We start from the raw sequence: 24,426 nt of genomic DNA, 5'->3' as shown, positions 1-24,426 counted from the left end.
TCCCTCCACCTACAGGCAATGCTTTTCCTAAAACAGGATGCCATTGAAAGGATCTTCACTGCTTTGTTTCTTCAGGTCTCATTTTAAAATATTGGGAAACATTATATATAGTCTAGGTATATAGATATATAGTCTAGAAAATATCTCCTTTCTAAATTTTGGATTTTTCCTTTTCCAAGCTCTATTAGCTTGAAATAATATTACGTTTTGTGAAGTTTCAGAGACAGTAATGGAAAAGGTGTATACATTAGAGGGAAGAAATTTGCTCCTGCTGATTCTTGCAAGAGTGAGGAATATTTTGAGGCACAGTAATTTTTACATATCAACATAAGTAGGTAGCTGCTTTCCATTTAGTTTGTACCTTATCCTTGGGGTAATTAAACACCTGGCTAGTTATGACACCTTACCAGAAATATAAAATTAGTATTTCTATGCTATTCTGTGCTTGGTTTTAAACCACTCGAGTCTTAAGTTCAAATAATTATCTATTCTGCTTACATTTTGGGGTTCTGTTAGTTTTGATTGTCTCTGAGGACCATGTTCTCTCTCCTCTTCCTTTCCTCATTTTTTTAAATCTCCGTCAGATTTTTTGGTCCACCTTCCAAATTTCTACAAAGTCTGCTAAACTTCATGTACATCAAGGGAGCATGTATTTTGTCTAGCATTGCTGATCATTTATTCACAAGATTTGAGGTTTTTTTTGTTGTTTGGTGTAGGGCTTTTTTTGGTCAAGTGATTTTCCATCTATTTTCCCCCTACTTTTATACAGCAGCATTTAGTAACAAAACATGGTGAGTCTGAAAGTTTTGGTTTATCTAAGATGTTTTTTTTCCCTTTTTTCCTTCTTCTCTAGCACAAGGAATTTAGGACAGACCATTTTTGCTTCTTTGCCCTATGTCACATTTTTAAGCTGTTGCAACTGAAATGTTTCCTCCATTTTCATTTTGAAGTAGGTAAAAAATGTAAAATATTAGAGGGCTAGCTACATTATTGTGTGTATGTTTGCAGCGTATTTTTGCTTGCTGTTCTGTAGTTGATTTAGTACTTCCCTTTGAAGATTCATTTTGTCCCGTGTGTATACTGCAAATGTGACTGTGTAGTGCTCAGTACAGCATTAATTTAATTACAGAAAAAAAGAATTCTTGTTTACACAATGATACTTTATAGGTAGTGCTATTTCAGCACATATTTTGAAAATTGTCAGTTGTCTGAGAAAATGTTTATATTGCCTACAACATGCTTTTCAGGAGCCCATTGTGCTCAGTGGGGCTGATGCTGCTTTGTATTTTTCCCATTCACCACACTGTTTAATGTATCTCTATTTTTCTTGTATTAATTTTTGTCTTGGGAATCAATATGATCAGCTGCTGTAGAGGCTGACGTAAAGAATTTTAGCATTAGTCCGTAGTAAAAATGTATATTGTTCATGACTTTTTAAGATGAGACATTATCCGTCTGATCAAAAGATGACATAGAGGTAAAATAATTTTAATGCATTCTGTACTCTTCCTGTAGTTGCAGTTTGTTTATCGATAAACATTGTTGTAGTTATTATATTTTTCAGCTACCATGCTATTCAAATTTCTAAGTTGTGTTTAACAGCAATCAATGGGGATTTTAAGAATTGTATGGAACAGAGAAACTGGAAAAAAATTATTTTGGGTTAGAATCAAAATTTCTTAGAAGGAGACTTTGTTAAGCATGTTTAGTTTACCAGAAGAAAGAGATAGGACTTGGTTGTGGTGTCTAATCATGTAAGGGAAACATAGACAGAAAACTTAACATATAAAGGTGTAGCAATAATTAGTGACTGAAGCCTGAAGCCAAAGTAATTAAAACTGGAAAGAAAGTACAAAGGACACTAGCCTTTCAGAAATCACAGCAACTGATGGACTGTTTAGCTCTTAATAACTTGAATTTTGCCAAGGATGCCTTTCTGTAAGAACTGCTGTAGTTAAATGTAAGTTACTGGTCTTGGAGACTGGTGCTGAAGAAAATAAAAGGCCTCTGTTTAAGAGGATGTAGTTGATTTTGAGGGACTGTCTGGCCTGATACTGTGAACCTTCCAAAAAAAAATTAGGAATTTATAATGACTTTTTTTTTGCCAAACTAGGTTGCATCTCCCCGTGTCTTTCTCCTCTTGATTTTATCTGTACCTTTGCGTTAGGCAGTACTTGGCTGATCTCTGCTCAATCACATGCTGCACTTAAAAAAATTAAAGACAGTTTTTCTCCTTAGTAGGGATTCCTTCAAAGTGGTAGGAAATGCAGTGCTTTCAACAAAATGGACAAAGAATTTTGCAATGTTGGTTTAGAATGACTAAAGTTTCTTTAGCCCATGTCTTTTAGTGGTTACTGCTAGGACAGAGTGTTTAGGCTTAAGGTTAAACCAGTCCCACAGATACATCTGTTTAGCCTCATTGAAGTAGTTCATCAAACAAGTAGAATTTAATTTCTTCAAGGATTTTGCTTTATAGCATGAAAAGTAAAAGTATGACTATTATGGCAAAAGGATTGAGAATAAAACGAGAGTACTTGGTCCAGATTTTGTCTTCTCACTTTCAAATCAAAGGTGCAAATGAAATGGCCAGATCATTGGCCAATCAATTATTATCTGTCTTTGTGGACTTTGGTGGCTACCTGCTACAACCTCAAGCAGTCGAGAAGCGCTGGCTAGCACTGCCTGTGTAAGGCTGGGTGGCCACCACGTGTGTGCGGGCCCTCCAGGGAATTGGCATCTGCCTCCCTGGTAATGCTGAGCCCTGCGGCGTGGATAACGCAGCTTTGGCGGCTTCACACACTCAGAGGAGACGAAGGGACGAGAGAAGGACACTTTGTTTGTGAGTCCTAAGAACTTCTATTCCCCCATGAGTGGTCGGAACAAAACGCTCCCAGAGCAATGCAATGCAAAATGCCGGAGAACAAAGAACGACAACAGATTAAGTAGGGGGTGGGCGGACAGGGGTGGAAACCTGGCTCGCCCAATGGGGACAAATGATAGAGAAACGACATAGATTATAACAACCAATGGTAACATAACAGAGGTGGGTACAGTGTTCTGGGACGAATAGAAGGGCTAAGGTGGAGTGATTGATACAGAACTTTCATGAAGAAGCTGGGGGTGGTTACAAGATTGACACTCAACAGGGAGTGACAACCCCTGACTGATAGAACCAAACGAGGAAAAAACTGGGAGAGGTGAGAAGATTCACAGGTCTGAGTGGCAGGAACTTTTGGGGTAAACAACTTGTAGCAAACCACTGTGAGGGGAAAAATAGGGGAGTACAAGGAACAAACCTAACTTAACATTAATGAAATCCCTAACTAAATCAACCCAACCTACAACAGTGGACAACTGTAATCCATCATGCAGGAAGACTAGGTCAGGAGGAATTGCATAAGGTTTAACAAAGATATGTGTGTAGTTGTGCAATGACAATGGTATAACTCCCAAACAGCAAGCAGACTGGTATGATTGGCTGGGATGTTGTGCTTAAAAGAAGCTGGGGGTGCTGCTGGATGGCAAACTGAACAATGTGCCCTTTTGTCAATGAAGTCAAACATTCTCCGGTATTGGTAGGAGATGTGCTAGGGTGCTGTGTCTGGTCTGTCCCCTGATTTCAAGAGAAATACTGATGAAAAATTGGAGAAGATCCAGCAGATAGCCACCAGGGTGATTTATGTGTTAGAAGGATGATTAGCCTGTTAGAGAACCCAACATTTGGAGAAAAGTTCAAGGAAATTGTTTAGGTTGGAAAAGATATCTTCAAGTTCAGCTGTTAACCCAGCTCTGTCAAGTCCTGCCAGAAATGATGTTTCTAAGTGCCACATCCACACATCTTGTAAATCTCTCCAGGGATGGTGATTCTACCACTACCCCAGGCAGCCTGTTCCAGTGCTTGACAGCCTTTTCAGAGAAGAAATTTTTCTAATATCTGATCTAAACCTCCCTTTGTGCATCTTGAGGCTATTTTCTCTTGTTATGTGTGAGAAAAGCCCAATGTTGTAGAGAGCAAGAAGGTCTTCCTGAGTCTTCTTTTCTCCAGGCTAAACATGCCCAGCTCTTTCAGGCAATGCTCATAATAATTGTGCTCCAGACCCTTCAGCAACTTCACTGCCTTCCTGTGTACACGTTCCAGCACCTCAGTGGAGAGACGGCTTGGAAGGGTTTCATCAGTCATCCAGTACATAGAAGATAGTTGTGAAAGAGAAGCTGTTTTCTGCTCAGAAGGATGAATAGTGAGAGCAGAAATTTCATCTCAGTATAGGGAAAAGGAAATCTTGGACTAAGTTTCTGAAAAGCATGGTGGAATGTCTCTCACTGGAGATATTTAAGGCTCATCTTGGCAGTAGCATAGCTTACTTGATCTAAGGCCTTGTTAAAACCTAGTGAAATAAGGTCCAAGAGAGGGTTGGAGACTAGATCATTTCCCAAGATCTTTTCTTGCCTGGACTACTCTATGGTACTGTGGTTACAGCTTTTTGTCAGTCTTGGCTCTGGACAGAGATAGCAAGGTTGTAGATCAGGCAGTAGCAAACTGTGTAAATAAGTGTGGTTACAATTACTGACAGGTACTTGATGCAATATTTTTATATAAACATTGGATTTTTAGTTTTTAAAGCTGAACCAGTAAAGAAAATAAAACTTAGTTGCATTGCTTTTTTATTTTTGTTCTTTTAATGTTTCGTGAAAGAAAATATGTACTGATGTGGAAGAAAATTAAAAATGCAAGTTTGATGCAGTCAGAATTAAAATATCAAGTTATTTAAATATCCAGCTAAAAGGAATAATGTATTTATATTATTCACATTATATATAATATATGTATATATGTATGTTGTTTTGCTATGTTATGACAATCTAGCAGAAGCAAATCTGAGGGCTACAGGTGTATCACAGGGTTGAAATTAAACAGTACTTGGTTCAGCTGGCTATATAGCACATGCTGCCTCTTAGGCAGGGGGCAGAGCAAAGACAGTTGAGGTACTATATTATTAGTAAAGCTTGCAGAAATCATAAACATTGAAGAAGCAAGTGTTCTACAGGAGGAAAAGCTGTGGAAGAGCTGTATGGCAGATCTCTTGAGGCAGATGTTGCTGCAAAGAGATATGTACATTATGGGGATTTGGGCTTTTTAGTCTGATTCTGAAATAAGATAACTTGACGATGAACTGATGTCTTCAGTAGCCCTTTATGCTCTTTTCAGTTGTGTATGATTTGATTCTGCATAACATCCATCTGATTTGTATATTTTTGTGTCGTCTGCAGTATTTGCATTAGATGCAGAGTAGTCAAGTGAGATGGTGATACATATTTGCATCTGCACATTCCAGAAGATGTTGGAGGAAACAGATGTGTTGTAGAAAACTGAATGTGCCTCTTACCTTTCTTTAGCCTCCTTTTGTGCATCTCTCAGCACAGACTCTGAGGTAGAATCACAAATACCTTGCTGTTTATAAAGATCTGGGCTACAGACCTGGATGCACTGCATTTCCATCTGATTTGCATGTGTTCTTTTCAGAAGTCTTCAGTTCATGGCAGACAGTCCTTTGTAAAGTCATGCAGTTACTGAAGAGCAAAGGAGGAGTGGGGAAAAAAGGGATTTTAAAGTACTAGACACATAGGCATATGTCTAAGGTTTTTAGCAGCTTTTGATGGTGGCCTGAGCAGAAACCATTTCCCTAGAGTTTTCCACTTTCTCTCTTTCTTATGTGGCATTCTAGAAAATTTCTTTGGTGTCTCTCATAAGGGAAGACTCTATTAATAGTCTTCACACTTTTCTCTGCTCAGAGGCGTATTTCTCTCCCAGCTGCCTCATGGGATTGCTTGAGAAAAGATGATGTTAAAAAAAAAAAATTCAGGCTTTGTCCTGGAGCTGCTTAGTATGTGCAGAGATGAGGCTATTGAGAGTCAGTCTTCTCCACTCCATCTTTCAAGTCAAGATCCTGTTAAAACCAACAATACAAAGTACAAGCATCTAAATCTCATCCAAACCCAGTTTTTTTATAAACTATCACAGGGCAATTTCAAGTACATTATGACGTAATGTCCTACCAAGTCCTCATAACTCCTTGTAATGTACACTGCCTGGAAAACCTTATTCTGTAAATAAGGAGCATAAACAAATAAGCACACAACTGTTTTCCAAATAGTTTTATTGTCTCAATTTTTTTTCTGTCCTCATCAGCTGAGATACAGGCCCATGAAATATTGGAAAGTAAATCACCCACTAGTTATAGCATTATTGCATATTACACGGACTTTTCCTGATCCTTCAATTGCAGGATCTTAGTTCTTTATAGACATTAATTCCTTGGATTTTCCCTCACATCTGCTGTTTGTGAAAGATTCCCTCCAACCTTTTAGAGGAAGGTGATGGTGAAGACATTGAAATTAATGTCATGCTCATTAGTGTATATTCATCTCAGGTGCTGAGATTGGGAAGGCTAAAGAAGGTTCTTTGACTTTCTTAAAGCAGGAATCCAGGCTGAATTTCCTGCCTGGAAAATGGGAAATATACAAAAAGAGGTTATCTGCAAACATTTTATCTTTCAGGCCTTGTGTACAAGTCACCTGCAACTTTCTTCTCTGAACAGGATTCTCTGGGCAGCATTCTCCTACCTTGACTGCAGGGTCAATTTTTCTGTCCCCAGAGTTGATGGCCTGATTCATTAGATTACTGTCTGTTTACCTCAACAGAAGTAGGGTCCTGTACACCTAATTATTAATAGTTTGCGTGTTTAAGAAAGTACTGTATTGTGGTGTTGCGGATGAGCTACAATAGGCAGACAAGTCCTTCCTCTGCCTACTCCTTCAGTCTCCAAAAAGTGGATGGGGCAAATAACTCGAAGGGTAAAAGTGAGAAAACTCATGGATTGAGATAAAGACAGTTTTATAGAGAAATAAAAGCACAGCAACAAAGCAAAATAAGGAATTGCAAATATTCAGCCATCCTCAGGAAAGCATAGCTTCAATGTGTGTAATGGTAACTTGGCAACACAAACACCATCATTCCACACATTCCCTGTTTCTTCTTTTCCAAGTTTTTATTGCTGAGGATGTCATCATGTGGTTAGTTGGTCTCAGCTGTCCTGGCTGTGTCCCCTCCCAGCTTCTTGTGCACCCCTGCCTGCCTGCTGGCAGAGCAGCACATGGAAGGAGGGGGACCCCTTGATGCTGTGTGAACACTGCTCAGCAGTGTTAATGATGCTGTTTTCAGTGCAAATCCAAACTCTACAAGTTACTACAAAGAAAACTGACTCTCACAGAGAAAACCAGTACAAGTACTCAAAGTTATAGCTGCTGCAGATGATAATTTCAATCTTTGTGTTTGGTATACCATTATATTGTCAACATCACAGAGGCTATGTTGAGGTTGTGCTGCCTCTTTTTCCTGTTATTTTGACGTGGTTTTTTTGCTTGTGTTAATAAAGATATGTTTATGAATGTAATTTTCAGTGTTTCAAGGAAGTTAAACTAAAATCATTAAAATCTCAATGTGTGGAGTTGGGTTGACTCTACTTGGTGTAAATAGTTGAGTTGCTGACACATATTGCTAACGCACGTGGCTCCTAGTTATCCATTGTTTGAACTTTTGGGGTAAATAAAACTGGAAGGTGGTTGCTGTGCTACTGTATCAAACTTCAGGGCAGACTGCAGTCATGTACTTTTATCAGCAAGTTCTACCACCATTTTGTAGTGTACAAAGATCTACTGAGATTCAGGGACTTTAGGATCATTGCCAGTTTCTTTGTATTCTAAGTGGTTACATCTGCCCTTCTAGCATTTATTAATCCCTTCCTGTGCATCTTTCCTCTGGCTTTTGCACTGGTATGGAGCATGCTCTGGACATTTAGGTAAATTTCTTGAAATTCTGGTAAGTCTTAGTATGTCTGTGTTAAATGTATGAGAAGGGCCATTTTAACTTCAGCAGAGCAGGACAGGCTTTAAGGGTAATTAATGGCAAGAAGCACATACTACTAAGCTAGTCCTCTGATCCTAAATTTCTGATCTCTAGCATAGAGATGCTGTCTTTAACATGGAGGTGCTGTAGCTGCTCATTAGCATCGTCAGAACTGAGCACAAAGTTCTGTCTCTGAACTTTATACTAGAGGTAGACATTTTCAAAAGCATTTAGTCTGAAGCAGACTGGAAATAATAGCCTTTCAGAACTGAAGTTGGGTAAACCAATAAGCACTTAAACATACGGTCTTTTAAGTGAGGGAAAGTGAAGTACAGCCTTAATTGATGCAGTTGTTACTGATCCCATCTGTAGTGCCCTAAAAGTGGGAAAAGATAAAATCTAATTAGAGAGAAGATACTGGTAAGATAAATGATTGGGTTTTTTTGCTTTATTGAGCCAATACTGACAAGGGACTCGAGGCAAACTGTCACCCAGTCATCTCTTTGAAGAAAAATTGAGTCTTAATCGGTCATCAGCCAGATTATACACATCTAACGCATACTTGTTCCTACCTTGCTTGGGGAGTCAGTTTACAAAGAGTAGGACTCTCATTCTATTATATTTTAATAAAGGAGTACAGTACAAAGAAGCATTCTGATAACACCTCCTCACATTGTGTCCAGATAAGACTGAAGGACTTGTGCTGTTTGAAGATATTTGTGTGTTTTCTTCTTATTTCTGTCTTGTTTATAGACTTTTTTGGAATATTTGTAGTATTGACTTAGCTTCAGGTATTGCTAATTTAGAGCAAAATCATATTCTGTGTTTTTTGTCACACTTCTGTCTGCATTTGCACAATGAAGAGTGTGTTGAAACCTGCATATGTGTACCATGTGTATGGATATGATATGGTGCCATATGGTGTCAGTTTGATTAAAAAAAATATTACTGTTATGCCATCACAAGGTCTGTAGTCCAAACTTCCAATACCACTTTACAGGCAACAACATGAAATATGTGTATGTTCTCTGATGTGTGCATTTTTTAAAAATTAATTTATTGACCATTTGTTTTTGAGTCTGTCAGTTTCTATAATTACATAAGCAGGGATATAATGAAAATACAGCCTCATTGGCTCATGTGAAACCATGAAACCAGAATATTTCTGTGTCAAATTATTTTTACGTATTGCAGGGGATGGAGTTAAAGAGGCACAGAATGTATAAGATACTTTGTGTCAGAATATGTAAGTTTTCATGCATCAGCAAGATATATACAAGTAAATATGCATTAACTTATTTGCTGTAACTATTTCTTCAGGTGAAATAGTAACTTATGCTTTAGGAAGTATGCTTGCTGTATGTAGCTAATAAAAAAAGCCCACAGAGGTGTTTTCAAAAGAAAACACTTATCTAAGTAATTGTAGGAATAACACATTTAAGAATATCAATACAATAAAAATAACACATTTAAAGTCTGTATTTATTATAAGAAACTTGATAGCATTTAGGAATTATATGAATTGGTCAGTATATGCAGTTGAAGATCACTGGGATTTGAAATTAATACCTAGAATAAACTGCAGTTTGAAATTAATGCCTAGAATAAACTACAATTCCTGCTTTGCCTATATGGAACCACTCAGAATTTCATAATTTTCCAGTGTTTATTTTTGTACCATCAGTAATGGATTTGGCACTTCTCTGTCAAAGAACAGAAATTCAACTCTCTCAAGTAATTTCTTCTCTTAGTTAATTAAATAAGTATCAGGGAGGGATTCCAAAAAATCCTGTATTCACAGAAACAATGCATAATGTACTGTGTACTTGTTCCATCCTCATTGTGATATCAAGTCCTGCCTCCAGTGGCTGCTGTAACAGTTTTTTACTTTGTCAGAAAGAACTGTAAATTCTGTCTCTCAAAGTTAAATTCAGATTTATTTATTTTGGTGCTTTTAGCTTTGCAGTTGAACTGTTACCTACTCGGTGTCAGGGTCTTCATCTAATAGAGAAGAAGAATGGTGTCCATGGCAGAGACAAGAATGGCAAGGATTCCTGCATTGATTTATCTTATCAGGGGATGGGTTTTCATTTTCCAAGGAAAATTTGTTCAGATAGATTTTACGTTTCTTCCCTTGGCTAAGAACAAAGTTGGCTAACAAGTTTGTTAACTGCGTTAACTTACTTATACCAAATTATGAATTTTCAAATCTAGTATAGGGAGAAACACTCAATTTCATATGACTAGAGTAACTTTAATCTGGACTATTGCAAAACATTATAATTGTCATTAATTAGCACTTTGAATAATTTTAACTGAAATTAATTTCTTTCCTATATGCTTTGCTAGAATCCCCTGGAATTTACTAGAATATACTACTATGTAGAATATAATGGGTTTGTGCTGCAAATGTACAAACAAGATGGACAAGATTTTGTATTTGGTAGTCTTTTTTCAGTGGACTGCTTGGAAACATCTGATGAAAATATTTAATACCATCCATCTGTGGGAATCAACATTTGAATAACAAATATTTACATAATATTGTTATAATAATAATTATTAATATTTACACTGACAACATTATAGGTTAGAAAATACACCAAAATCTCAGTGGTTTTGCTGTTATTTTTGTAATTGCTTTTGTTACGATTAGTGACTAAAGGCTTAGACAAAAGATGCACATTTTAACTAAATTATGTAACAATTTATGAAGTACACAATATAACCAGACCTTTCCTTTCCAACTCCTTTGAAGTTATGTCTTTAAATTACTCCTGTAAAGTGTATTGCTGTTTCCCATCAGCTTTATCTGAACAGGCTTTAAAAAGGAAGGTGTCAAAGTCTGCCATAGTTCCAACTTGTAAAATGGATTATTGGACTTTCTAGACCCCCAAGTTTAAAAAAACAAATCACAACAGTCCTTCAAATCCTCTCATTAGATTGCTGTATTATTCCTTTAATGTACAAGAAAATGTTTAATAGGTTTTCTCTATGTAGAATAGAAGAATAGTCTTTATTATGCTAAGTTTATTTTTTTGTTGTTGTTGTCTATAGAATGAACTGCTCTTACTTAATCATTTTGGAGTTCTTTGTTGCAGGTCTAAGTGTTAGGGAGCCAATAGTACAGTTGGTGAATCCTGTTACTGTTTTGACAAGTTACAGTAGAGTTCATACAAGCACATCAATGATAAAATATATGAGGGAGAAGAATAAAACAAGTTGGTAATGACTGACAGATAAAACAAAGAACCAAAAAAAGATTAAGGGAATAAGAATTCAATGCACTGAAGTCTTTTTATTGAGAAGGAAGAAGCAATTGTGATTTGGTAGTTCACTCCCTTGGTGTCAGACTCAAGATGAAAGAGTCTGTGGATTTGAATGTCTGGTTTGCCTTCTGTGCCGAAGGAGGAATTTGGAAATAGATTTTGTATGTAAATTCTTGTCTTGAATACATTGAGATTTGTTCTGTAGCTGTACAAATGTAGCTTTATATTTCAATACATTTACGAAACAAATACATTTCAATACCAGTAATGTATTGTGGAAGTCACAATGCCTTAAAATTGTGTGCTTCATGTACCTTTACTAAAACAATTAATTGAGGAAGAAAATCCATAAAGATTGTGGAAGTTCTGTTGATTGTCTTTTGTTTTTCTTGTATTTTCTGTTTTGGACTTGCAGGTGTTGTGCTTCTGTAAAAGCACAACAGCATTTACTGATGCTGCATTACAATCAAGAAAGAAGTAGTTTTGATTAGGTGGAAGTACTTCTAGGATTAGGGGGAGGTATCGTTCATTCTTGTGAACTTGAATCTTTAACCAGAATTGGTCAGACTTTGGGCTCATAATAATCAGATTTTTTTTTTTTTTGGTGGTGGTGATGTAAACAGTAGCAGACAAGAGCTGTTGAAGGAGAAGTCAGTAAATTTACTAATTTCCAACTCTTGTTCTTTTTCAGATCGCCCTTGAATATTAATCTACATTTACCTCAGTATTTCAAAGTTTGTTGATAGTTTGCATAAATGATGGCTCAGCTCCAGCAAGGAGGTCCAGATGAAAAAGAGAAGACCACTGCTTTAAAGGGTATGAGTATTTTATGCCTTTTTTTTAACATATATTGACATTTCAGGAATTATTGTGTAGGAAAGGAAAATAATATTATATAGTTATGAGAGCTTGGGAATTACAATACTAGAAGAGACTCTTAATCCACCTGTGCTAATGCTTATTGTCCAATGTTGTGTCCATTTATCAGTATTTTCATAAGATGGTATAAAACATAATGATATATGTTAATTAATAACAGAATAAACTATTCATTGCTTTTTAAAATTTTCATAATTGTCCTTTTAGAAAGTTGACTGGCTTTTGCGTTAAGTTTTCAGAAGTTTTGATTTAATTTGTGTGATGCTTTTGTTTTATAGTTACACAACCATATTACACCTTTTAAAAATCTCTTCGACTAGAATGCTAAAAGGGAAGAGGCTTTCAAGACATTGATATCCATATTGGTTTTATAAAGTTCCCTTTGTATGTTTTAAAAAATAAACAGATCTAAATGACTTAGGGGTAAAAATAATCTACATAAATGGCATGCTTTCAAAGTGGCTTTCAAATTTGGAAGTACATGAAGTTGGTTAGACCTACAAGTAAACGTTGATCTAAAGTGCTTGCATCTCACAGTTGTATTCTAAATTGTCTTCAAAGGAGAAAAAATAACATAGCTTGCCACTCGAGTATATCCTGGATTTCTATCAAAGCATTATTAGAAAGCAGTGTTCCATTGTGATGACAGACGGTGTTTCTTCAGTTGCAGCTGAGTTTTTGTGAAAGGTTTGGTGAAAACCTATGTAGTGCTTTTATCAAACTTTGTGCCAATTCTGTCCAGTTAGTATCTTTTGAGGAAGCTATAGTTCAGGTTTGGAAGTAAAACTCCCATTTTATACATGGCAATAATTGGATTATCTTTAAGGATAATGATGTGATCGAGTGATTTTCTATTTAGCTATAGAAGGTCTCCTGGAGATCACTCAATTTTCAGCTCTGTTGAACTATCTCAAATTGAGTTGGAAAGTCCAAGACCTTAGGTGAGAATGGTAGATCAGATTTGGAAAGAATCCGAAGTTGTAAGACACTTCAGATAATTTTTATTTGAAAAGTTGCACAAGAAGAAAGTGAGCGTGTCAGTGGTTTCAGCTCAGAACAGGTGTAATTTTCCTTAGTGACTGATGAAAGCTGTAAATCATGACAGGCTGTACATATTGTGAATAAGCATAATATACTTCATATACTATTGTCTTTGATACTCAGGAGATTGATATTTTTTTTGTTGTATAGTAAGTGACGCTTCTGTGTAAATACATCTCAAAATAGACCATGGAATAGACGGTATGGAAACTCAAGTGAAAATAAATTCTAGGGATGCAATGTGACTGGAGTCTCTTCACCAAGGAGAGAAAGATGTGCTAAAGGCTGTTGCTGCCTTGATTTTGTCAAAGGAAGAAAGGACACATTTTTTACATCTTGTTGTGGGAGCCTTCTTTGACAAAATTCTTTTTCTTTTGGTTGGAAACCAAAGGAGCTTCCGCAGAACTGTCAAAGGACAGTGCACAAGAAGAAACACATAATTTCTTGCATGAATTGAATTTCATGGGACTTGCTATTAAACGGATGTGATGTAAAAGTGAGCTGTGGCTGAGAAAGACAGATTTAGAATCATCCAATCAGTATCTGGTGTTATATAGACATTTAGATACTACAGAGATACTCAGAAGCCATAGTACTTGTTGGAAAGATGTTGAATTTCAGCAACCATACCAGATGGCTTTTGATCCCCCAGCTTTGCCCGGTGGAATTACTCAGAAGGAAGAGTTGGCGACAATAAATAAGAGTTGGCTGGAATAAATGTAAAGTGAACTTGAAGAGTTGTAGAAGCGCAGGTCAAGGAACTCTAAAAAATGTTGAAGATGATTTTCAGTACATTTTAAACAGTAGAAATTTCAAAGTGTTGAATGTGTCAATCCTAAACTTAGGTAACGTAGGTAGCCTACTGGCAACAAGACCAAGCAAAAATAGTGGTACAAAATACAAAAATAATTGTTTTAAGTAATACAAAGATGGAAACATAATTAATGCCAAATGAAACTGAAAGAAAATTAGTCTTTTCAAACTGGGTTTTTTTTTTTTTTTTTGAGCTACAGCGTTGGATAATAATAAAGGTAAAAATTCATATACTTAGAACACTTAATGTATTTCCTTGGTAACCCACAGTATCTTGATTTATGAAATAATAATAGTTCAAAGTCAGTTTAGCACTCCTGGACAGAATGTTTTTGTGGTCTTCAATTTCATATAATGAAGAAATAGGAAAATTTATTTTGGTTGAATTCTTTCTTGATTTTTTTTAAAATTAATAATCAGAGAATATGTTAACAGCATAGCACTGCATTGTGTGGGTAATATGCAATGAGGAGAGGAGAGATCATTGTACACTTTTACCTGTGTATGCAGTAATTGTTTGGTAGTTACATGTAGATGTAAAGATGTCCCCATATGTTTGCCTCTGGTTAAATGTAATTCATTAAATCTGGGGTAAAGAATGTAGATTATGCTAATTTTAGTGTACTTGCATTAGTGACTGTATGTAGGCTGTAGCAGACCTTACAGTCCTGATCTGAAAAGGATGTGTATGCCATGGCTTAGTAGAAGTGGATGGGAGTTTCTCTACCTTGAGAGCTATTAAAGGGCATGGTTGAGAGAAGGATTCAGGTCCAATAGTCTGGGTATCAAAGGAGGGGCTGAGGACTGGTGTGGCCACACAGCTGGTAAATGCTAGTGAGATGATGTGCTCAGATAATCTGAACTCCTCAAGAAGGCAATCAAGATGCTATCAATTATTTGAAACTGAATCTAGAGAACTTCATGTTAAAACCATGATGCATACCTCAGAGACTTATTTTCTAACATTGAGGTAATGAATAATTGAAACAAATCACTATGCCTTTGCTGACTTCCCTTTCTCTGGATATTTTCAGATTAACACAGAGATAAATACGTAGGTAAATAAATGAGTATGTGTACAGGCAGTGAAGTCCAGATGTTGAACCTTGAACGGGATTTCCCATAACAGTGTCCTGTGTTTAGTAATACTGGGATATTCTTCTGCCTGTAAGGTCTACAAATACCAGCAAACACATTTTTTTAGTGTTAAAAAGGAAATAAAAGACACAGCATGCATTTTGTATTGTTTTCTTTTCCTTTTTTAGATTTATTGTCTAGAATAGACTTGGATGAACTAATGAAAAAAGATGAGCCACCACTTGAATTTCCTGATACTTTGGAAGGATTTGAGTACATTTTTAATGAAAGTAAGTCACATGTGCTTTGTAAAGACTATATGTAGAATAATGTTGAGCAGTTATCAGAAGTTGAATTGTACCTTATAAGTCCCTATTAAAATTTCATACTTTCCTGTTGGGATTAAAATTTTAAACTTTAGTACTGATAGACTTGCAAATATAAGGCATGTTTTTTATTTCATACAATTATCACAAAAATCCCTCATTTCATTCAATGTTGTGGAGTTGTACTGGGCCTACTTTATGACTTCCTGTTTCCTGTTACAAAAGTGTTGATACAAAAATTCTGAAAGTAATTTCTGTAGCATTTAAAAATCAGATATAAAGACTGGTGTCTTTAAGGAGTGTTTTATTTCCTGATTCATTTTTATGGCTACAGAAGAAATTGTTTTTCAGATAATAATTTGTCTCAACTATTCTGTTAATACCAATAGGAAAACACCTATGTATGTTGATAGAAGAATAAGCAATGTGATAGACTGTCTATTCTTGTGTGGAACATAATTTTGCATTGCAGCCAAGTGTGTGACGCCTGCAAGCAAGTACTTCCAGCTAGCTCAGTCTCTGTGTTAAATGACTGAGTATTTATAATTTCCAGTGCATGCATTTTAAAATCCAGGTGAGAAATGAGCCTCTGAGCTAAAGTAATACCAGACTGCAGGAAGTGACTCTTTCAAGATTGTTTAAAACCTGTAGAGCAAATGGGAATGTTTACAATTTTACTTCTTTGCAGTGCCTGCTGTGTGAACAGAGGAACTTTAGTTTCTAAATCTGCCTGTTTTACATCTTCCACTTATAAAGGAAAAAAAAAAAAAGCTTTCCTTTAAATGATAGTCATTTATGCAACACTTAGCTTTTTAATACCCTGTTGGCTTTCACAGGTAGGTACTTAGAGACTAAAAGTGTCATGAAAGTGATGCTCTTTCTTTGATGGAAGGAGTTCAGCTCTGTCACTTTTCAGCTCCTTATTTTTAGATCTGCACAGTGTCTACTGTCTTCCTTACTGACTTCAGAGTTAATGGTTCATATGTGGCTGATAAAAAGGGCTGAAATTTGAATTTTGGGGAATGAATTATGTTACTGATTATTCAATTACTAAACCTCACAGCCTGAGTGATTTCCATAGAATGGAGGAAAACCTATTAGATATGCTAAAGGTCAGCAAAGCAAAAAAGTCACCATTTTGCTTTTGTACATTTAATTCAAATGTTCAGTCGTGTATTTTTATGTCCTTATCATGCTTCTTTTTATGGTGGAATAGTACAGAAGTTTTTTGTCAGATTATTTAAATCTGGATAAGGCAGGGATTCAAGAAAGTAAAAGGAAAAATATAGCAGATATTTGTTACTTGTTCATGTACTGTTGAATGGCATATTTGAAGAATATGTATCTGAGAAGTAGCAGCTGAAAGTAAAGTTATTATGAAAAATGTGAGAAGGAGGATGTTTGAACCCAACACAGGGATAGGAAACAGTGGAGAAATATTTCCATGGTATCGTAGTACATGAAGTAAGGCAGGTCTGGAAAAAAGTTAAATCAGCAGATAAGCATAACTTACCTTATCTTATCACAATAACTGTTAGAGACATCAGATCTTAAATATTTTATTTAAAGCATCAGGAATCAAACTTTAAAAGTTCTGTAAATACATGAACTAAGCAATTTTTTTCTATTCAAGAGGAAACATTATGGAGAAACCTTTGTTTCATGATGCAAATGTTTCAGCATTCCAAGTTTACTTGCATGTATCAATGTTTTTAATGTTTCACTGATATACTGCAGTTTTCTAATGCTCTGAGATCATAACTTGTGTTTTGTCTGATATGCTGAAACATTGTTGGTAAAATATTTGTTCTTGTAGTTGGCTTCCTACTTGTTGCCATTTTATTATTATCATTGTTTTAACACAGTCCATGTCTTCACAAGTGGTTGGATTTGCTGTTAACTTTGGCTATAAACACGGTCAACTACAGGAAGTTACAATGGGAGCAAAAGTAGCATGTGGTTTTGCTCTGAACAAGCATTCTGCTTTATTCTACTGTTGTAATCTCAGTGTACCCTAAATCTAGGAGGTTTTACTTGATTTCATCTTGGAGTTAAAATATTTTCCCTAACTGTGGACATGGTTCTTTTCAGATTAGCTTAGAAAGTTGTTAGGCTTGAAGATAAATCTTTCCCTTACTTCTAGCTTCCAGCCTCTTTTGTATTTGCATTTCTTTACAACGCAGTTCATTTTGAAGCAGAGAATTTGTAGCTACAATTCAATCACCTGCAGATCAAATATTAACCAGTAATGTTTACATTTCACTGTTAATTCATAGCAGATGAGATGTAAATATGTCTTGTGAACCACTTTGGCATTTGATATCTGTGTGCAATTTCACTGTCATAATTTCTGTTTTGCTTAATCTAGCAGTATATACCATAAAATGGGAATGCAATTTTTTATGCTACAGTTATTTTCTGTTAATATGCCTATAACCAAAAATGAGGATGAATTCGTAATAGCTTGATTTTTAGACGTAGACTTCTTTTAAAATTTTCAGCGATTGAGTGTGTGTTACTTTTAATTAAAAAGTATATTAACTGTAATGATTTTGTTTATTTTACAGAAGGGCAATTAAGACACATTAAAACTGGGGAGCCATTTGTTTTTAATTATCGTGAAGATTTGCATAGATGGAATCAAAAGCGCTATGAAGCTCTTGGAGAGGTACATAATTTGTGTGTGTATGCATGTATATATATCTGTGTATGTGTATATATATAGGTATGTATGTATATATATATGTGTGTGTGTTCATGTGCTATGGGTTTTCTTCTGTTTCTCTGTAGAAGTGATATTTTTACATACATTAATAAAGTTTTAGTGAGGTTCCAGTCATTTAATAGAAGGTGTTTCAGGATTTACTGCATATTAATGCTCTAACAGTAATATCTATTGTTTGCTATATAGCTTAACATGTGATTTAGATTAGTGTTTGACTTTAGTATATCTTCATAATAGAATATCATCTACCTATGTAAGTTAGAATATTAAACAGTGCAGTATTTTCTTTAATCTTAGTAATCTTGTAATTATGGATTACAAAGCTGTCACAATTTTCTTTTTGGCTGAAGATAAATGCATTGGTTGATTTTCTCACGTTACCAGGAGATACCAGAAACCACTAAATAAAACAGATTATATCACAAAATAAAGAAAACACTAAATAAAACAGAAATATAAATATGAATCAGTTAATTTTCTGTTGGTGTATTACGTATTTGGATGCTACTGGTACTTCCTAGGCAGTTCAGCCCCCCATAGCTACCTGCTCACTGCTCACTGTGGAATAGAGGAGAGTAATCAGAAGGGTAAAAGTAAAAAATTCACAGGCTGAGTTACAGTTTAATAGCTAAAGTAAAAGCTGTGCACACAATAAGAAATCAATCACCTTCTTTACATCAACAGGCAGATGTATAGCCATCTGCAGGAAAGCAGGGCTTGTTTGTGCATAATGGTGCCTTAGGAAGACAAGTGCCTTATCCATACAATCCTGGAATGGGTTTGGGTTAAAAGGGACCTTAAATGTCATCTATTTCCAACCCCCTGCCATATACAGGGCCACCTTCTACTACATGAGGTTACTTGAAGCCCTGACCTTGAAGGCTGACAGGGATGGGGCATCTCCAGCTTCTCTGGGCAAAATCTTCCAGTGCCTTACCACCCTCACAGTCAAGAATTTCTTCCTAACGTCTAATCTAAACATACTCACTTTTGCTAGGTTTGAAGCTATTGCCCTTTGTCCTATCACTCCATGTTCTTGTCAATAGTCCCTCTCCAGCTCTCTTTTAGCTCCTTTACTGGAAGCTGCTGTAATGTCTTCCTGGAGATGTCTGTTCTCCGGGTTGAACAACCCAAACACACTCAGCCTGTGTTCATAGGAGAGGTGCTTCAGCCCTCTGGGGCTGCTCTGTGCTTGCTTGCTCAGCCATTGTTTAATTTTTGTGTCAGCCTGAGCTCTCTGCTAGAGCTGCCCAGCTGTTTGTCGTGCCAGAGCTTTGTTACTGGGGACTGCTGAAGCTTGCTTTTTACCTTCTCCTCCTCATTCCTGCCAAGAACTGTGGCAGGGAGTAGAAAGTGAGTGGGGCTACTGCAGGTGCTTCTCAAATCTTTTCACTTTGTATACTTTTCCAAAAAAAGGGATAGAGCTGTGTGTAGACTCCAAATGTTGCGGTGTCTAAGTCACTTGATACTCATTTCTTCTGAGAGGAAATACTGTTGCGTGGCCCATGTGTATGGACATTTGTGTGTGTCTACATTGTTCAAATATTCCCATTTTCCAAATAAGTGAGTTGGACAAGACATAACTCTAAATATCAGTATGGGCTTCCTGTGCCACCACACTTTCCTACGCATTTTTGGAAATACATGGCAAATTTCACATTCTGTGCATCTGAAAAGTGTGTGAAAATAGCTTCAACCCACAGCAGTAGGAACAACTTTTTGTGATTTTTTAGTGTACTTGTTCTGAGACCGGGGATCTTACATCTGTGATCTGTGTTGTGCATTTTGCCTATGTTCCATGTTCCAGATTGAATGATCTTTGAAAATTCACTTTGTTTATATTTGTAGGTAAAGGGCAAGGAAGGCTGAAGGTCAGGTATCTGACAGAAAATTGTTCTAAGCTGTGTGTTTTCTGTGTTTCAGTCTTTCTCTACTAGGTGCTCGGTACTACATAGTTGTTCCAACAAGCCACAAATTTATAAATGTTCCGTTGTCTGGTTTTGATGTAATTATTTGGGAACACAGGAGGTGCTGATCCTTGTCATTTATTCACATAACTAAAATTTTGTTTTGTGCCATAAATTAGTGGGCTATTGATGCAAACATTGAATAGTACTGGAATGGTGTATCATCCTCTGATAAGCTGTTTTGTAGTCTAAGGTGAAGATGTGTTTAGCAAACTGTGGTAGCTTAAGAAGCAGCCACTCAAATGATTTATAAAGTGATGTAGTAAAATATGGCCTTAGGCCTTTGCTTTGAAACATCATCCTTTGGTTGTAGGAGTTCTTTAATGTGCATTTAGGGTTCAGTTACGTAGCTCGTCATCCAGTGAGATGATGAAGTAGCTATATTTGTATCACTGAACAAAATTGTTTTATGTATTCAGTGTTTCCATTATTAGCTCAGTCATTGCATGCTGGTTTTCTACTTTTTAAAGGATGTGTACATCCTGCACAAGACAACATTTTTTACTATGCATATACATACATACATACATATATATATATATATATATATATATATATGTATGTTGTGGGGTGTTTTTAATGTGTTTTATTGATTTTTAAGAAGTGAGTGTACTCCCTGGCCTTATAGTATCAGCATCGTTCTCTCTTTCCTGGAGCATTAATAAATTTCAATTTGGTTATCCATGGGGTTTTTTTGCTGATAAAAGTCATAAATACACTGTCTGTAATGTTCTGCCATTTTTCTGCTTATGTGGAAATTGTTTCTTCAAAAATCAAAATGGTTTGCCTACATCTCCTGTCCTTGCATCTTTTTATTCTTTATTCACTGATCAGTTATTTCAGGCACACAGTTTTTTTTCTGTAAGCTTTTGATATGTGCTGTTAATAGACAATTTAGTGAACTGTTAATAATTTTGTGATTCTGGTTCAGTCATTGCTATTGTGGCATTGAATTTTGTAGAGAGCCTCTCCATTTCCTTTTTAAAAAATTAAAATGGCAGCAGAAGTGCATAGAACATGGTGTTGCAGCTGCTTCAAACTGATGATTAATCAATGTGGCAGGTTTGCAGTATGATTGAGAAAAATTTTGGGACAACAGTTTAGTTGTTGCAGGCTTTTGTTGACTTTCTCCTTCCACACTCATGTGGTATCCAGAGTATCCCTAGCATAAGAAGGTAGATATTGTCTGTTGTTTTGCTTGTATCTTACAGCCTAAAGGCAGTTGTAATTTGTTGATTACTTGGAGGCAATTGAACACTGCCATTAATATTTTTGGGAGTGCCTTTACTGATGAAGAGACTTTTACCTGTACTGACAGTTTACTTCTCTACCAATTTCTTGCAAAATTCAAAGAGGATTTGTAAATATGTAGATTATAATGTGGACCATGACATAAATGTCTCTGCTGTGATCTTATTCAAGTTAATTCCATGTCTTGTAATTGCAGCCTATCTGACCTGCAAAAATCTGTAGGCAGGTAGCAAAAGCATTGAGATGTTTTTTTTGCAGTTACCATAGTATAATATCTTGTATTTATGTAGAACAGATATGTAAAACAAAGAAATAGAACACTTAAATCAGAAATTCCTGGTGTCATGTATGGTAAGATACAGTTAATTTTATGTCATCAGAGAAGTCTTATTCCACTAAATAAACTGCTTTAAAGTATGTTCACAAGTGTTAGATCCAGCTCATCACAAAGTAGATTGCCATCAAGGTTAATATTTGAGTCGTGTGTGTGGGATAAGTATGTAAAATTATGACCTTGACAACCCATAATTCAGATGGCTAAGTAGTAAAATTGGATTTTTTTTTCCAGATCTCCTTTAAGTTAAAAGAACAGCTTGGTCTCAATATGATTTAAAAAATAAGCATTCACCTGCTACTAATTTCCTCCTTGGTTGCAAAGATCATTATTTGTTTTGATGACTGAGAGGCTATTTACATAGCACAAATGAAAGCATAGAGCAGCAGAAGAGGACATGTAAGTTAATGAAGAAGGAAGCATTAAGTAGTCTGCATTTGAAAGGGTAGCTTCTTGCATGAATAACCCAAAATCTGATGATAGGCTGCACGTGCACCTGATAGTACTTAAGGTCCAATCTTGCAGCCAAAGCTCATGTGAATAAACTCAATAGGTCTGATCTTGTGAATAAGGGCTGCAGGATCAAGTTTCAAATGAAATGTGCAGATTATTAGTAGAAATCCTTACACTCTTAGTTTCAGTTTCCTTGCAGTTTATCATTGAACATTCCAGATTTTCTCTGGCTGACAACGCTTTAATGTAATATAAAGTACATGCTGCACACTATGGATCAAGCAAAATTGTTTATGTACCTTGGCTTCTTATAATGTATTTGCTGTTGGTTATTTAGTGTTTGAAAAAATTCTTACTGAGTCAACAAAATAAATTTATAGTGATCTAACGTATTGTTGGATTCATGAACATTTGCCTTTATGGAATGCCTGCTTGGCTTGGGCTATTGAAGAGGTTTTTCTGTTCAGAGATGAGTTGCCAAATACTTAACAGGTGTCTGTGGAGCATGTGTGAATTGAATTTTTTCAGTGTCTTGTATTACAGCCAAGTAAGGGTGAACTTCCATGGAGGTAGCAAAAAGGCTCACTAAAATCCTGTTTCAGAGGGAGAGTGAAAGTATCTAATTCAAATATCTCCCCTGTCCTTATTTTTGAAAGTGGTTGATTTCTGTTTTGTGTGATCTCCGTTGATAGTGCTATTTCTCTGCAATTTATGCCCCATTTTGGTGGTTTAGGAGTGGTACTGTCCAGTTCAGTGATTCCACTGAGGCATTTCAAACCGTGTGCTGCTTCCTTCCTTCCTTCCCCCTACCTCCCTTCCCCTGTGATAGGATGGAGAGAATTGGGGGCAAAAATTGTAAGCATCATGGGTTGACATAAGAACAATTTGCTGGAAACAGTAATGAGATAAGAAAACTAGCAGAAACAGCAAAAATACTAATAGCAAGAGTGTACTAAAGCAAGAGAGTGATTTCCATGCAAAAGACTCACCATGGAGGTCTGATCTATGCAGCCAGGCTCCCTTGCTCCAGAAGTGAACCCTTCCATGTTTGTGGAAAACAACAGGGAGAATAACCTGCGGGTCCTAGCAATGCTCCTGCTCTGGCTGCTGTGGAAATGAACCCTGTCTTGGCCAGAATCAGGACCCCCATCTACTAATGAACATTGCAGGCGGCTTTTTGCTTTAGCAAAATTTTCCAGTGGAGTCAATGTCACAAAAAAATATTTAGAATTGCACCTCTCCTTGAGGTGCACATCACATTTCCCCATCCATTTGTATTACCCATGAAATGCACTCAGGTCTTTCAACAAAACAATCCCACTGATGGGTTTGCCTGTCTTTGTTGGAAGCCGACTAATCCAAACTGTTTCCTCTAACAGATTCCTCATATGCACAATGGTAACTCCATCCCTTCCAAGGTACGTGGTGGTTTTGATTGGCCAGGGCCAACTAGACTAGAGCCTGTAGTGTTAACTAACCAGGTAGTCTTCAAATAAATGTAGATGCAAGTGTTTGAAGTTCCCACCACCCATTGCTTTCAATGTGGTTTTAACAGTCCATTGTATCATTCAATTTTCCCAGAGGCTGGTGCATGACAGGGAGTATGATACCCACTCAGTACTGTGCTCTCTGGCCATGAGATTGATGAGAATATTTTTGAAATCAGTCCCATTGTACTGATGCCTTTTCCTGGTCTTAAAAAATTGAGAGCCAGGCACAGTTAAGGGATAAGGGGTTTTTACCTTGGTACTTTAATAAGAATGCTATGGTGCACCATTTCATCAAGGTGGGATGTGCCGCAATACATCACGTATACAATTTATAGACCTTGCAAATTAGCATATCTAACAATGATGCCCCCATGGGAGGCCTGGAAGAATGGCATGATATTCCTCCATTCTAGGAATTCCCCTTGGATAGGCCGAATTTATAGTTTACAGGATATGTTCTAGAGAAGACTGTGGTTTCCCAAGATAGCATAGGGTTTTCCAGCCTCCTACTGTGAGGCCTCTAGGATGTTTGGCCTCCTGGCCTAACAAAATACTAGCGCTATGCTAAGTTATCATACTATAAGTATAATACTATAAATATCATTATAAGTATGCATGCTAAGAGTACTGCGGATACATGACAGTTATATAAAAGAAAAGGCAAAAAATAATCTTGACATCAGTACAACTAATTTTTTTCTGGGGTGCCATGTTGTCACAGGACTTGCTTCTTGAGGCCCAAGCTGGTGTTCCAGGCATGGTGGGAGGCACAGGGTACATCTCCAACCATCCAGTGGCTCGTTACACCAATGTCAGCACATAGGGCCAGCCATTGTGGGTTAGTGTGAGGGTGATGTACTTAACCTGCCAAACCTTCTGCTATTTGTATTTCGACCAT

The 24,426-nt window shown here is 36.5% G+C and overlaps 1 protein-coding gene across 7 annotated transcripts in view; it reads left to right on the top strand.

The window, feature by feature from the left end:
• The window catches only part of FAM172A (family with sequence similarity 172 member A), a 264,470-nt gene that overhangs the window by 11,165 nt on the left and 228,879 nt on the right, over positions 1-24,426 (top strand). For all 7 annotated transcript variants that reach the window (XM_054003613.1, XM_054003615.1, XM_054003614.1 and 4 more), the window contains 3 exons: positions 11,864-11,988; positions 15,171-15,272; positions 17,876-17,976. In XM_054003613.1, coding sequence (XP_053859588.1) covers positions 11,928-11,988; positions 15,171-15,272; positions 17,876-17,976 — 264 coding nt within the window. In that variant the 5' untranslated portion in view covers positions 11,864-11,927. The remainder of the gene's footprint in view (positions 1-11,863; positions 11,989-15,170; positions 15,273-17,875; positions 17,977-24,426) is intronic.

The sequence above is a fragment of the Vidua macroura genome, chromosome Z (assembly GCF_024509145.1).
Source record: "Vidua macroura isolate BioBank_ID:100142 chromosome Z, ASM2450914v1, whole genome shotgun sequence".
Classification (NCBI taxonomy): Eukaryota; Metazoa; Chordata; class Aves; order Passeriformes; family Viduidae; genus Vidua; species Vidua macroura.
The sequence above is the reverse complement of the archived record's forward strand: the minus strand, read 5'-3'. Positions and strand labels throughout refer to the sequence as shown.